The sequence below is a fragment of the Phytophthora sojae genome (genome assembly GCF_000149755.1).
Source record: "Phytophthora sojae unplaced genomic scaffold PHYSOscaffold_1, whole genome shotgun sequence".
Taxonomy (NCBI): Eukaryota; Oomycota; class Peronosporomycetes; order Peronosporales; family Peronosporaceae; genus Phytophthora; species Phytophthora sojae.
This window is the reverse complement of record NW_009258115.1, coordinates 9,178,019-9,193,442: the sequence shown is the minus strand read 5'-3', so window position 1 is coordinate 9,193,442 and position 15,424 is coordinate 9,178,019. Positions and strand designations below refer to the sequence as shown.

The window sequence follows — 15,424 nt, the reverse complement described above, 5'->3', positions numbered from 1 at the left end:
ACTGGATTGGATACGATATGCAGATCCACGCCGAATTCACCAAGGCCGTCAACACGAGCGTCAACACGAGCGTCAACACGAGCGTCAACACGAGCGTCAACACGTTCAAGGGCGTGTCGCTCGACATCATGGATATAGGGGCCTCCAAGTTTCTACGACTTCCGCTGCAAGATGAATGAGCTCGAGCGCCGACTGGGCTCCGTGCTCACGCAGGAGGGGGGGGGGGGGGTTACGACAGTGAAAGAAGAGCTCCTACACGAGCTTCAGGTCGTGTCCATAGGTCTGCACGAGCGCCACGTACTTCTTCTTGAGCTCGACCTGGATAATGGAGCGGTTGAGCAGTCCTTCGAACGAGCCCCAGCAGTGTACGGCGCCCGAAGACGGTCAGGCAGTTGTCTAAGCCCCTCATCAGCTGGAACCTGCCGTCAGTGGCCGGCGATCTCACGTGGTGTCGTGGCCTGGTGGAGCGTATCGAGCACCCGATGAAGAAGCTGCGTGAGCCGATGGAGCGCGAAGAGGCCAAGGAGGTCTACAAGGTCTACAGCACCATCATGGCGTCGATGCAGGAGTACGAGAACCAGAAGGTGGAGGAGTGGAGTCGCGACGTCGAGGCGTCTTCGCAATCTAAGCTCAAGTACCCACTACTGCTGCGTCACCCGCAGACGCGCTCCTTCGCGTCAACTTCGACCCAGTGCTCGCGAAATCAAGTACTTGCGGCTGCTCAACGTTGAGGTGCCTCAGTCGGCGCTGCAGACCTCCGCCAAAGGGGAGATGTTCCACAAGTGCCGAGGGGAGATCATGTACACCGTGGAGACGAACAACGCCATGATCGAGGGCGTTCACCCGCTGGAGGAGTCGCTGGTGCGTCGGTACATCCAGAACAGCAACGCGTGTGTTGGGCGAGGCATTGAGAAAGAGCGAAGGCATTAACTCGTTCATTGACGAGTGTCGCAAGGCCGTGGAAACCGAAATGAGATCGTGATGAACCTCAAGGACAACCTCAACACGATCCAGGACACACTCAGTGCCTCGAACGTGCCTCTGCTGGAGCTCCAGGCCTAGCCTGTGGCCGTGAGCAAGCACGAGCGCCAGCACAAGAGCTACATCGTGCAGCGAATGCTCATATCCGCGAGGGCGCAACGGAAGTCCATCGCCGACTGAATCAGTCCAACACGGTCATCATCGAGAAGGAGGCTCGATGAACAACCGTCATTCCTCTCCAAACCTGGGACCTCTTCGGTCGTTGCGCAAAGGTGATACCGTCAAGTACCTCGGCATACCATTTGGAAATGCAGATACGTCATCCATGCTAGCAGCGCAGCTTGAACATAAGCTAATGGCTCGACTGCAGTTGTGGAAAGGTAGAGCGAGAACCCTAATGGGTCGGCGTTTAGTTGTTCAAGCTATAATTTTGTCTTTGCTGTGGTACTTTACAACTACAACTAATATCCCAGTTCGATTCATCAAGCGGTGGCGTGTAGTCATGCGCTACATACTATACAATCGTGTTGGCGTCGGACCGGGAATTAATATCGTTCGCAAGAAGTTTGCCCTTCAAGCGCAGGGAAAAGATGGCATTGGTGTGCCTGATATTGCAGTTTTCATTTAGCAACATTCAGCGCCAGCACTTAATGTTGCTTCAGCAAGTTGTCCAAGCACTTGAAACTCGTGATAGCGACTCAGAGGTTGTGTGGTACCGACCTATTGCAGAGCTATTGAGAATTCGTTATGGTCTGTACTCACGGCCATGGTCTGGAGTTTTTCTCCTTCAAGATCCTCCACGTCCACCAGGATGGCGAGCAGCGATGCTACCAATATGGTGGCGCAAGGTGATTCGCGACTGGAATAAACTGGTGTGGCCCCGTCGATCCCAACTTCCCGTCACTAGAACCAAGGAGCTACAATACGCACTTTTAGTCCAATATGGTGGAGTAAAATGTCTGATTTTCAAGTGGGAACTGAATCTCAGCGAGTGCCTGTTGGAACAGGTTATATCAAGTTTAGACGATTGTGTTGCGAGCTCTCAGCCAGGGAAGTGTGTTGTTTTGCTGATGTTTTGGATTATTCTCATCGATGGCCTTCGGCTTTCGATTTCTTTAGCAAGGTATCACAACTTCTCGAGCATCAGCTTAAAACGCAAATTGAGCTTGAAGAAATACTGCTGCTGTATCGCCAACTCACACAAGTTTTAAACACGTCCTGCCGCGGCCAGAGGATGGTGGAATGAGTGTTGTCACATGTGAAACCATTCCCCCGACGTATGGTATTCCACTCGGAAATGGCACCAGATATTTCCCCCACCTTCGCAAGCAAGATTGGAAAATCTTGCTGCAAGTTGATGACGAAGTGGGCACCCATCCAATGACTTTGCTGGGATGCCCAACGCCATTAATCCACTCAACGCTGTCGGAGTGGAATTGGCTTCAAAGATGCGTCATTCCTGTTATACACGAGGTGACGCTAAGATTTTTCCTTGGTGATCTTATCGTCGGGTCACGACTTTATTTTTTGAAGTCGCTGAATCCCACCGTGCAGCAGTGTGTTCGAAGATCATGCGTTGCAATTGAAACAGTTGAGCATTGCTTCTTTTCGTGCCCAGCACTGGATGAGGTGTGGACCACAATGTGGCGGCCTTGGAGCCAAGTGTTTATTGCAAAATTAGATTGGTGGCTACTGCTGTTTCCCAAGCCGCGAGATCTCAGAGCAAATTGGAGACGGCATCAGAAGGAAGTGCTGCTTTGGAGGGTGCATACTTCCATAGCGTTTCATGGTATATGGAGACTTCGTAATGATATCTACTTTCATGAGACGGACGCTAACAAGCCAAACACACAAAGCGTGAAGGCGACATTTGGCCGACATTGCCAACTTATTTTTCGGCATTCAACAGAGCTTGGATTTGGCAAACATGCAGTTTGTGTTACCCTCCGGAGATTGGGATTCGAAGAACCCTGTGAAGAAATTATTCCCCCGTCACCAAGACGGATTTGGATTCCCCGTCAATAACTAGCGCAACAACTTAGTCTATTTATATTGAGGTAGCTAGCAAAACGAGACGTTCATTAAGCAGTTAATCAACTTCTTCTTCTTCCTCAAACAGATTGCTGCCTTCATGAGGGTATCCTGTTAGTAGCTACTTCAAATTAGTTAGAAGTAGTTAGTATTTAGTTAGCCTAGCAGTGACTAAATGTTCAAGTACATGGAATTGCTCAGCTCTATTGCCATCGACAACACTGTAATCTAAAAGAGAGGATTATACCGGGGAATTGGTGCACACTTCAGTGACCAGGGCTGGTAAAATCTGTCGATTTTTTGAAATGGAATTAGGGTTTTGGTTTTACCTTGGTTTAAACCAATAGAACCTAGTTTTAATGCAAATGTACTCTTCACTACTGAGTTCTTGGTCATTCTCGTAACTATCGCCGTTTTCGCGCTTGTAGTTGTGGTTGGCCTTGATGTAAAGAAGCTTTTCGATTTTCGGTGCACTCAGCGCATTTCTAAGCTTGTTGTGGATGAAGCTTCTAGTCGAAAACGTGCGCTCGGATGCAGCTCTCGAAGCGACTAAGCTGAACACATTCAAAGCCAGCTCTCTGAGTGTCGGCCACCGCGAACCCGTTGTCACCCAAAAGTCGTATACGCTTTTCACCTTCTCTTCGAGCTCCAAATAACGTCGATCTTGATTCGTCTTCATCTTATTGCAGTACACTTGGAAAGCAGTCAGCTCCACGCTCATATTTTTGCTTCGTGTGGTGTCACGAGTGATGGAGCTGTATCAGACGCAGGAAAGTCGACGATAATATCTTCATATCGATCGTATGTGTCAGGAACCATTCCGCATCCGACATACCGAGGATCAAGCATGTACGCGATGCATTTTTCCTCGTGGTCACCCATGCTTGCTGTGCGGAGGGGAGTCTTGAGAGTGAGCAGCCGCTTGTATTCTCACCCCTTTATCTATTTTAAGTCGCGATAAGCAAGCTGAAGTTCCTTCAATCGAACACTATGATGTCTAATTCTGTGGTACGTACGAGCCTCATACCCAGGATACTGGAACCTGATTGGTCGACATACTGTATTCGGCAGTTGTGATTGGCTATGAGAAGGTAACTTCAACTTGCCTTCCTAGCAACTGTTAACCACCTTGTTTTCTGGTACCCTCCTAGCACGCGTCGAAGTTAGAAGCTAGGACGTCGTGTACTTGTTGATAAAGCACAATAGAACAGATTGGTCAAGCTAGTTTTTCTAATTCCAAGTCAACTGACTCTGGGAAAAACCTGTTGGCTGTTTTGGTGGCTAACAGGTTTTACTATAAAACCTATATTAAAACCTAATGATTAAACCCGATGTGTCAGCCCTGTAAGCAGATGCTGCCCCTGCTTTGCAGGCGCAGAAGATGCCCAGGCTCAACGCACCCGAGTACGAATATCCGTAAAAGCTAGATTCGAACTACGACATCCCCCGGGGTCCTCCACCCGGGTCCCCACTAATAATGGAAATTGGTACTTTCAGTTCGAGACACTTCTCAAAGTTCTCCTACATCCTCAACGTAGGACTAAGAAACCTGGTGAAAACGCTATTGGAAGCAAAATCTTGTATTTCCCACGTATGAGTAGTGTTCGCACGCTTAGCTGTATAGCTAACACTGGCGTTACAAACTGTCTGTAAGTGTGTAGTGAATCTGGCTAGCAGGTTTGTGGAGTTAGACAGTTGTGTACGATTCATCTTGAAAAAGTGTGCAGCGCAGATAATATTAATAACATGTATTAATAACAAAGAATCAATAAATTTATAAAAGAGTCAACTAGAGAGTTGGGCTGGTAACGCTTTTTGTGATGCCGAATGTGACGGGGTCACACAGCACAATGCACAGAGGAAGTGCGTGCGGATATTACTATCCAGGTGAACAGCAGTTCACCAGTTCCCGGCCTCAAAGGGAACGGTTTGCTACAAAGGAGTAGGTTATAAGACTGACTGTATTTTGGTAGAGGTTAACTTGGTCGTAATACAAACTACAAGTTAACTATACAAAAGCCCACGCAAACTCAAATGGTTGGCTTGCGGAGCTACTGGTACCATGTACCATGTACTCGGGAGAGTGACACCCGTCACTCTTCATGTAATGGGTACACTTGATTGTACCCCGTTACATCCTCCCCCACTTATCTGATAATCACATCTGATTCTCCAATCAGCTTCGAGAGAATCGGAACACCCAAAGGTCGGATTCTCGGGCGCTGCCGCCGCAAGGCTGGCGCGCCTCATCGTCACGCCCACAGTGACTTGTGCCCACAGCGGGCACCCCGCGCGGAATCCCCCTGCCCTCGGCGATGTTGGCCGCGAAGCCGACGCGTTTAGTGGCCGTATTCACAGCGCTAGCAGGCGCAGAGTGCCTCGGCACGGGATGCATGTGCCTCCAAACTTGCGGTGTCCCTCGTAGACTACCAGTAGTTGGTGTCGCATGGCCCTCGGGCCCCGCTGGCACGTTCGTGCTGCAGTGCCTCCCGCGAGGGACAGCACCTTTCCGGTCAGCGCGTAGCGTAACCATGGAGAGAGCTGTGCTGCTCATCTCCGGCCATGACAGCGGCCGGACAGGGCCCCACTCGTCACAGCACGGTGTGCCGGTCGGCCGAATACGTCGGCTCGACCCATGGGCTATGGTCAAGCGCTGACCACAGCCATGAAGCGTCATGCTTCAACGTCGTGTTTGCTTGAGCGACCATGGCTGCTTCCAGCAACCCGCTCATCATACAGAGCAACGCGGCGGACTTGTCTAAAGCCCTGCAGCGCGTCACGGCCATCACGTCGCCGACGCTAAGGTGTCTTCCTTCGACACCAGGGTACCGCAAGGGTACTTCATCGTGGTGTGGGGTGTATTGCCCTCCGTCACCGGCGATCGCATCCTGCGTCGCGGCGACCAACACCAGGTCGGTGTGCGTGCAAGACCGCATGGCACACAGTCCATACAGGACCTCAAGGTGTACGAGGGCACCACCTCATACAGCAAAGGCACGTCGTGTATGGCACGTACCACGACTGCCATAAGTGCCTCGTGCACCTCAAGTGCCACGTGCACAAGAAATGTCGCGTGCACTAGGGGTACCTCGCGTACACCAAGGGCCACGCACACAGTGAGCGTCACGCACCGCGACTATCTCACAGGTAGTATGTGCCACGTGCACGCGTATGGCTTCGCGCCTTACAGGTGCGGCATGTGCCGCGCCAACTGTGAATGTCTGCAAAGGCAACACGTTCGGGTTCTCCTCTCGTGGGCAACACCCATGCTCGGGACTGATAGCAACCTGGCCGGTAGACGTACCGCGTCCAGTGTTGCAACAGCATCACGCTGCGGCATGGTGTTGCGTATGTACACATGCCATCGTCCGCGGACCAAGCCGCAGACTGGCTGCCATGTCTTTGCCTGATAGAGGCAGCCTTCCAGCAGCGAATGCGCGCGCCATCTTCGGCCCAGCAGCGACAGTAGCCGCTGCCAAGGTTGCTGGCCATCGGTCACCATGACCATGGGACCTGAGCAGCGATGCATCAGGTCCAGCACCTTCGTGCAATACTTCGTGAGTGGCTACACCATGCAGCCACTACACTGGCTTCTACGACGAAGCAAATCTCATGCCAGAGACCTCGGGAGGAAGGGCACTTCCGATCCCCTCCCCCACTTACGATTTGAGCCCCGGCGGGTCAGGCGCCAGCCGGCCGCCTAACCTCGCGCCGCCCTGCAGCACCGAGTCATCGTGCCAGCAGACTCCGGTGGCACGGGCAGCTACCCTTCTTTGGCTCTGGGTCAACATCGTCGACCAGGGCTTGGCATCTACCAGCCTGGATGCAGTTTGAGTCTGCGTGACTTGACGTGTTACTCTGCTACCCACGTCTTCGGGCAATGACACCCACGACAGCGTACGGCTTGTCCTGCATTCAGAGTAGCTGCATGGCATGCACGCATACTCAGACTCAGCCATCTCGGCACTGAGTCATGGACACTTGTTGTCCCAACGCCGCACAGTATTAGGCGCGACAGACCGTACCAACGATCCCCGCCGTGCAGCGGCCTTTGCCTTCAGACCGAACATGCTCCTGCATGTGGTCATTGAGGTGTCGCCCTCCGGCAGACACGTTCCAGTCGTGATCGACCATGCTCGCCGAGTCGTCGGCGACGCAACATGCATCGCCGCAGGTACGTCGTGTACCCAAGCCACGTCTTCTGTGCGCATGGCCACAGCTGCGCTGGTCGACACCCAGTCGAACGTCATCCATGATGACCGGGTGCCAAGCCCTTGGAGGAAGGAAGTGCTTCCGCGCACTCCTCCCCCGCTTAAAATCAAAGCCGCACGGCGCCTTCAAGAGGACCGTGCGGCTATGACATCGTGACGGTGTCACGAGCCTCTTAAACTCCGCGTGGTCATCCACCACACGCGAGGAAGCCCAAGTGACCTGATCACTAGTCTTGGTCATACTGACCGTGCGTGGAACTAAGTTACCCACGCTGAAGTCGCTTCGAGCGACTCCTTCCGGCTCAAACGGAGCCTTACGGCATCGTGTGGAACTACGTTACCCACACAGGAAGCGCATCATGCGGCTTCACAATCCGTTACCGTCTGAGTGACGCGTGTGGAACTATGTTACCCACACAGGAAGTGCATCGTGCACCTTCCTCATCAGTTTAGGTCTGAGTGACCTGGTGTGGACCTGGGTTACACACACAGGAAGTGCCTGCAGCGCCTTCCTCTTCAGTTATGGTCTGGGCGACCGGGTGTGGTACTTGGTTACCCACACAGGAAGCGCGTGCAGCGCGTTCCTCTTCAGTTAAGGTCTGGGCGACCGTCCGTGGTACTTGGTTACCCACGCCGGAGGTGCCTTGAGCGGCCTCCTCAGCATTACATGCTCTGTGCGGAACTAAGTTACCCGCTAGTCAGTGGTCCTTGGTTACCTACCTGGTGGTGTCATCGAACACCACCCTTGTCAATGCTCATGCCGAGCAATGACTCTCAGCACTGGAGTTGCTTGTTGAGGCAGCTCCACATGCCAGGCATAACAGCCCTCGGTTGCAGATACACTGCACCTTCTTCATGGAGATCAGCATGTCAATGATGCCTCCCTTCTTCTTCTTCTTCGTCTTGTCGGACGCATCCAGCGCCCTGGCGGTCCCATCGGACGCCCTTGTGTCTGTCCAGAGGTGGGAACATGACTCACCAATGCTCTGGCAGACACAGAGGGCCGACTTAGCCTCAAGGCGTTGTCGTGCTACTCGACCGAGAGCCTGTGCAGCTTGCACGGCGCACTCAGGGCCAAGTCATACTTGCTCAAGCCGAGGGCATATACGGTTCCATGCCCAGGGCCGGCTTCGGCACGATGTCCGGGACGATGTCCGGTTCCATGTCCGGGACCATGTGCGGTTCCATTGCTGTCAGCGCCCTCGAGCGCGGCAGCCAGGGTCACAGCGGACCCCAAGGTTCTTCTTCGGCCCAGCCTCAGTCAATGAGACCTGACCTTGTGCTTAGACTCTCTCGCAGAGTCTCGGCACTTGTGTCGTTATTCCAACCGACACATCTGGCGACGTGCGAACATCCACGCGACGTCCCAGACTCAATCATGTCTAGGGATACCATTACCCCCGCACACTCACGTGTACTACCGACAACCCACCGTTGTCCTTCACCAATGCGAGCGTCAGTGCTCGCAAGGGACCCCGGGTCTCTGTGGTGTACGCCTTCCGTACACCCATCACAAAGACTCGGGCCAACCCCAGCAAGGCCCTCGTCCTTACTGGTGGTTGTGTCCCCCTTGAGCACCTGACGGTGCATGGCGTCGGCGTCCCCTTGACCCTCTGGTCTTCGGGTAGGTCTTCTTCCCAGACCCAGGCGATGGGCAGACACGTTGATAGTGTCCTCGTCTGCCGCAGCCGTAGCAGCGGGCTGAGTACTGCTCAGCCGAACTCAGATCCATGGGTTCTGGTTCGCTGTCAGCGACCACAGGCTGTACAACAGCCAGAGCACCAGCCTGCTTGTGGCTGTACTCTTCCTGGAAGGCGACTTGGATCGCCTCCTCCATAGTGGCGGTGCGCACGCGGTACAACTGCGTGCGCGCAGGACCGACCTTCAGGCCGTCCACGAAGACTGTCATCTTGACGTATTCGGACAGTGGGTTCCCCACCAGCGAGGTTGCCAACGTGCGCATCTCCTGTACGTACGCGTACAGCTCGCGCTCCCCTTGTTTGCAGGCAAGGAAGCGCGAGCACTGGCGGATCTCGTTGTTCGCCGGGAGAAAAGCGGCTCAAAGCTGCTCACACAGCTGAGCCCAGGATGTGAAACATCCAGGCGACATCGCTTCGCGCGTATACGCCCAAGTCCTAGCACGTCCGCCAAGATTGGAGAGCGCGAAGGCGACTCGAAGGTTCTCGGCCGAGATGAGACCTGCGCTCATTGCGATCTCGGTCTCCCGGATCAAGAAGTGAAGGTTCTCACCTTCCTTCCCTTCGAACGGAGGCACAGCTAGCCGCAGAGGTTTAGGCTGCACCCGTTTGGGCTCAATCATCTGAGCCAGCAGGTTTCCCTGCACATGAGCGATGAGCCCGCGTTCGTACTCGTCAAACGCGCTCACCCGCTCGACCTGCTCGGCTGGCGTCGCCGCCGCCAAGCTCCGGAGGGCATCTCTTCCGAAGATGCCCGTCATCTTCCGCACCGACTCGAACTGCGAGTCAGTCAAGTGAGGAAACTCACTTCGGTCCATCGTGGCTCACAGACCTGAGCCACCGAGGATTCAGGTAGACCAATCTACTCGCGTAGGCGTAGGATTGACTACAAGTGCTACCAAGTGTGACGGGGTCACACAGCACAATGCACAGAGGAAGTGCGTGCGGATATTACTATCCAGGTGAACAGCAGTTCACCAGTTCCCGGCCTCAAAGGGAACGGTTTGCTACAAAGGAGTAGGTTATAAGACTGACTGTATTTTGGTAGAGGTTAACGTGGTCGTAATACAAACTACAAGTTAACTATACAAAAGCCCACGCAAACTCAAATGGTTGGCTTGCGGAGCTACTGGTACCATGTACCATGTACTCGGGAGAGTGACACCCGTCACTCTTCATGTAACGGGGTACACTTGATTGTACCCCGTTACACCGAACTTCCGGAAGTTTTCGCGCAGAACTATTATAATGACATACTTCCGTACAGAAACTGGGGCGATATTAGTTTTACGGACCGCACCTATCTGAAGCCTCGAGAAGACCTACGTGGAGGCCAGGATAGCTTGGGGTGCGAATCGCTCCAATGTACAGCTCCGACCAGCAACTTGTTGCGTACAATTTAACTATTAGTGATGCAAAAAGTAGATATGCAACAATGAAAACGCAGGCCCAGGATGAATTATCGGTTCACTATTTCCTAGAGGCTAGGTGAAACACAAAACGCGAAATTTTGACAGGCCAAAAGCGCATAGTATAGAGCAAATAAACAGAACCATGCTTCATGAATTATAGTACCATGGTACCATAATCTGTTACTTTTTGGAGAGGTTACTGTAGTGGGTTTTGGCCCTATGGCCCTTACCCTAGTTCCTCAAGCTTCACTGGCTCCCCAGTCTTCCTGGACTGGTCTATACAGGGCAGGCAAGGCTCGGGGGAGCTCAGTCTTAGATTCACACAGAAGAGCATAAGCTTCACTACCATAGTATATGTTGGTGGCTTCGGGCGTTCCAGCGCCCACGTTGGTGTTATGTCTGTAAATCCTCGACCTACTACAGTTACACACCAGCTTAAGAACGGAATCAAAATATAAAATATATTCCGGAAAAGTGCTGAGAAGAATTCCGAAAGATCCTGACTTGACGTGGCACGACTTTAGATGCGTCGGCGAGTATTCTCACTTTTCAGTTCGTGCTCGGTTGCTGCGGTGGCCCCCACCTGCCGTGGCACTGAGCGCGCTACTGTCAAGAACACGTATCTACCAATCTACCAATCTACCATGCAACCTGTCAACGCGGCGTGCTCGGTCGCTGCAGTAGCCCCCACCCTCCGCGGGCTCATACTTGCTGCCGTGGTACCGAGCGCGCTGCTACGAAGAACTCATCAAGTCCATAATATGCCAAACATTTTTTGTTCGTGTAGTTTCTCAGTGCCCAGATCGATCTTCACGCTGTCCACTGGGACTGCAGCATCATCTGATACTGCAGCGGAGGCTGATGCAGATACTGCGACGACGTCTGATTCCTTGGCGGCCACAGCGAGCAGCGTGGAGGTCACGGGGGACGACGATGACGGCGTCGACGAGTTTCAGCGCGCGGGCACAGGCGCTCAAGGCGCACCAACTGATCATGGAACTACGTGTAAAAGAAGTATGCTCCATTCGGCTCAAGCGCTGAAGGCTGTGTGAACTACTGGGACCGAGGACGACCACGAGAGACTCTACTAGGCCGGAGCTGAAGAATGAAATTGAATAGGCGGGACACCGCGATCCCAGAGTTATGCTCAACTGATTAGAGGTTTTAACTAATCAAGAGATTTTCAATTCAAAACAGCTACTATTTTGCGTTAGACGTTGAAGGAGTTGGCCCCACCCATGATGTAAACGATCACTTTCCTCGCCGATTGTTTTCTCAAGAAAGCTTAAGTACACCCTAACACAATAGACCAGATAATATCCAAAACTTTAACGTATCACATCATTTAAGCCTCCACCTGCTATATTTCGTAATAAAACCTGTGTAAATGAGTAGATTTGGGCTTTCAATGCAAAACATTATATTTATAAGACCCTTACACTTGAGATTTGTATTGGTCCAGTACCTACTTTTTCTGTGGTCCACATATTTGAAGCCTCAAGTTAATCCCTATTGGGCTTCTCGTACTACAGAGTAGCACTACCAGGATAAATTTATAAACTAAATTCGAGAGTTTCTTCGTGCAACGCGCGAGATTGTTGGGTGTAAAGGTTAAATTAAGAATGTTACGCAGTCATGCTGTGATTGCTGTCGTATTGAACCTGCACTTCGTGGTTGTTAGAGTTAATAGCAGTGATTGGAACTAGGGCTCCGCGAAGGTTGGGATAGGAGGTTTTTGGTATAATCGCTTTCTAAGATTATGAGTTTTTTTTACGAACCACGGGCATCTCCTGCGCCTGCTTCGCAGCCGCAGCGTCTGCCCGGTAATTCACCTCAAAACTGTAGATAGTGCTTATACACAGTGATAAAACGAACCTTGCTTGAAACTGTTTGTAGCTTGTAGAAAATGAAAATATTTACCTTTGTATGCTTCTGCAGCAGTTCGTCCGCTTCAATCATTCACTTTACTTCACTCCTACTATTCGATATATGTTACTGACTCATACCGGTTCAATCTGCCCACGCATATAAAGGGCCCAGTGCGGCACCGCGGCCGTACCGGTGTAATAGGTTTTCTACCAGTTCAGCTTGCCCACGCATATAAACCTTTTGGAGGGCCCAGTGCGGCACTGGGGTCACGCCGGTTTCAGGACAATGTACCAGTTAGGTCAAGAGGGGTCACCTTATGACTTGACGTACCACGGATATAATCCTGTTTGGTCTGCGATAGCAGCACTAACGTTGCTTCCTATCCCAGTAAAAATATATTGGTGATAAATATTGCAAGCAAAATACAAGACTGCAGAACGATAGCAATACAAAATATCAATTGCATGCGCTGTGTATATTGCAATACAATATTGCAGCGAAACTCAAAATACTCACTGTGCTCACTCACATGGTTTCTCTTCCAGTTCTTCTCCCTTAGCACCACCAGCACGCCCTGGCAATTGTCAGCAGAAATCTGCTGTTAATCTACAGCACGTTGATATCGAGCATAGCGGACTCTTGAAAACTCTGTTCTGTGTGTATAATAAAGCTGTATTAGCCAACTGTACACTGCAATATCGTAAGTGCAGTAATGTATTGCGCCATGACAGCGTATTGCAATGCAAATTGCAGTGGTGGCTTTGATTGCAGTTCTCAATCGCAAGTGAGCTAGTACTGCAATGCAAGACTGCAATGACGACAAATCATGCAACTCGCTGTCAATATATTTCTTCCTATCACTGGTTAATACAGAACTCTGCCTGAATACCGAACGCCTGATATGTATAAGGGCTCTAGGTTTATAAAGTGATCTCACCGTTACCAGAGAAAAGGCTGTACTGAATTAGTTTATCTTAGACGGGATTTGACTTAACACATTGTCTCCGAACCTCGTAAGTTACGACATGTCTGTTTTTATGTCGTAAGTTACGACATGTCTGTTTTTATGTCGTAAGTTACGACATGTCTGTTTTTATGTCGTAAGTTACGACATTGAGCGCGTTATACTAGAAAAACGTATAGACACGATTTTGTCATACTTTAATCAAGTTTATTTCAAGCAACCGCAACCTATAAGGTGCGAGAGGTCTCTGCAACAAGTTCACAGAACCGGGTCAGAGGATGGGTTCAGGTGGGTGAAAGATTCCAGTTTGATCCAGAGCCTGGACAGTTTGGTCCAGAGTCCGGACAGTACGTCCAGAGTTGGACCAGACAGATATCCTTCAGTGAAGGATAAGTGAAGGACCTTCACCCAGCACACGAAGCTGACTTTAGACACTTTTGGCGGCAGCTCAGGGTGACCGGCTAGACCTGGGGAACCGCGCCGTGTAGCGCACGCCCGGCAAGAACGCAGGCAAGCGCAAGAAGACACGGTGGGAACTGCAGCTTCCCCGCGAAGAAGGAAGTGATGGTGGACAATGACAGCAATGACAGTGAACGTGTAGGTTGCGTTTCAGTTAGTCAGTGGTCAGTTTCGTGTGGTTGAATAAAAGCTTGTTGAGCCAATGCACCTTCTTTCATGTGATTTCTGATCGGAGCTGCAGAACAGTGTACCTCCTCAGCCATCTGTTGACTGTAAGTGGGGTCTGTTACGACATTGAGCGGCGATTACTCTATTTCTATGTCGTATCACTTACAACATTGGCGAGAAAACCTGATGACAATTTATACACCTATCCCGATGAGAAACACATGGTCCATACAAATATCAAGTGAATCGGTAAGTCGTAACTTACGACATGCGCTTACGCGTCTGAGGCGAGTACCGTTCTGAGACAAGGTGTTAATCAAACCCGAGTAAAGCAGTGCTGAGTTGTTTCAGCGCTGACCTTCGACCAAGCGTGTTCGCACCACATCAGTGCGGTTAGTAGCTCTACTTTGTACTACTCGTAGAGGGCTTAGCGGGTAGTGCGCAAATGTGAAAGTGGAATCGTAAATACAGAGAAGATCGCGCAGACAATCAAAAGGGCGCCAATTTTCAAACTGCACAGCTTAGTACTTTTAGCCAAACAGGTATCCTGGATTTTTACATCAGTACCTTTGCCCATCTCCGTTCGTCCTGTTGTTGGACCTTGAAGTATTATTTATATGAGGTTATGTATTGTATACAGAGAACTCCGGCTATATTGGCGCCGGGTATAAAAGAAAATCGACTATTAGAGCGCTTCCGCGATATCCCAAATTCTGACTATCTCTTCGTGTCCGAGGAATGCAAATTTTCATTCGCATATAGTATCTAATCATCCAGGTGGAGTTAGAAACATCTGAAAATACCATTGAAAAGCGAAGAAAGAGACAAATTCAGCGACGAAAAGAACGTAGAAAAAGAGCTGATATTAGAGGATGTTAGCAACTTCGTAAATAACGACTCAAATTTACGGTCAACATTTTTATGTGTTTAGTTAAAACGAAATCGTCGACAGTGTTAGCATTCTCGTATCCTCCCATTTACGAAATCCAACTGACTCCCAGCGATAGAGGCCGCCCTGCTGACAGGAGATCCCTGCATCCGATGCCATGCTGCTTCGCGCTTTGAGAGCCCCGAGTGACTGATCATTCCAGGCGTTCGAGGCTCAACGAGCACAGCGATGCGTACTGCAAGAGGTACTTCCGCTTCACCGAGGATGAGATTCGCGCGCTCAGCGCAGCACTACATTTCTCGACGTCATCACCCGCGATATAATCACACGCTACAGTATCGAGGCGCTGTGCATCTTCTTAGGTTGACATATCCTAACCAATAGTACGATCAGGAACTCGGACATCACTAAGCAACATATTCTGCTTTATGCTGCTCTTTGTGGTCAATGGCTGCCTACTCTACTTCGACGCGCCGTTATGACTTAAGACGCGCAGCCGAATCGTCGTCATCCTCGTGTGCCTCGCTGGGAGAGGCAAGGACGTCACACGGATTGGGGGGGGGGCACTGGTGGTTCGAGTGACTCGAACCACCGCGACTCGAATCGAGTCGCGGTGCTACATGTACCTGTAAGCGCCATGGCGGCCATGGTGCTCGAGGGGGAGATGCAGGATGAGAGTAACGAGCCAATCAGAAGGCTTGTAGTCTGGTGAAAAAGCCTTACGAGTTTCTCGGGAGATTCCG

General features: G+C 51.2%; 3 protein-coding genes across 3 annotated transcripts; 2 read left to right on the top strand and 1 right to left on the bottom strand.

The window, feature by feature from the left end:
- Positions 1-17: 17 nt before the first annotated feature.
- On the top strand, positions 18-1,062 carry PHYSODRAFT_322891 (hypothetical protein; the record flags this gene model as incomplete). The annotated part of the gene is made up of 4 exons (XM_009518348.1): positions 18-148; positions 413-634; positions 663-865; positions 947-1,062. The coding sequence occupies 4 exons, from the start codon at positions 18-20 to the stop codon at positions 1,060-1,062; spliced, it is 672 nt and encodes a 223-aa protein (XP_009516643.1).
- A 1,299-nt stretch (positions 1,063-2,361) lies between these two features.
- PHYSODRAFT_466606 (hypothetical protein) lies at positions 2,362-3,006 on the top strand (the record flags this gene model as incomplete). Its single annotated transcript, XM_009518347.1, has 1 exon — positions 2,362-3,006. One exon carries the CDS (start codon positions 2,362-2,364, stop codon positions 3,004-3,006), a length of 645 nt encoding a protein of 214 aa, XP_009516642.1.
- Positions 3,007-3,445: 439 nt separating this feature from the next.
- PHYSODRAFT_409002 (hypothetical protein) lies at positions 3,446-3,631 on the bottom strand (the record flags this gene model as incomplete). The annotated part of the gene is made up of 1 exon (XM_009518346.1): positions 3,446-3,631. A coding segment is annotated over one exon (186 nt), but the record flags the coding sequence as incomplete, so codon positions are not given.
- Between the last annotated feature and the right edge of the window lie 11,793 nt (positions 3,632-15,424).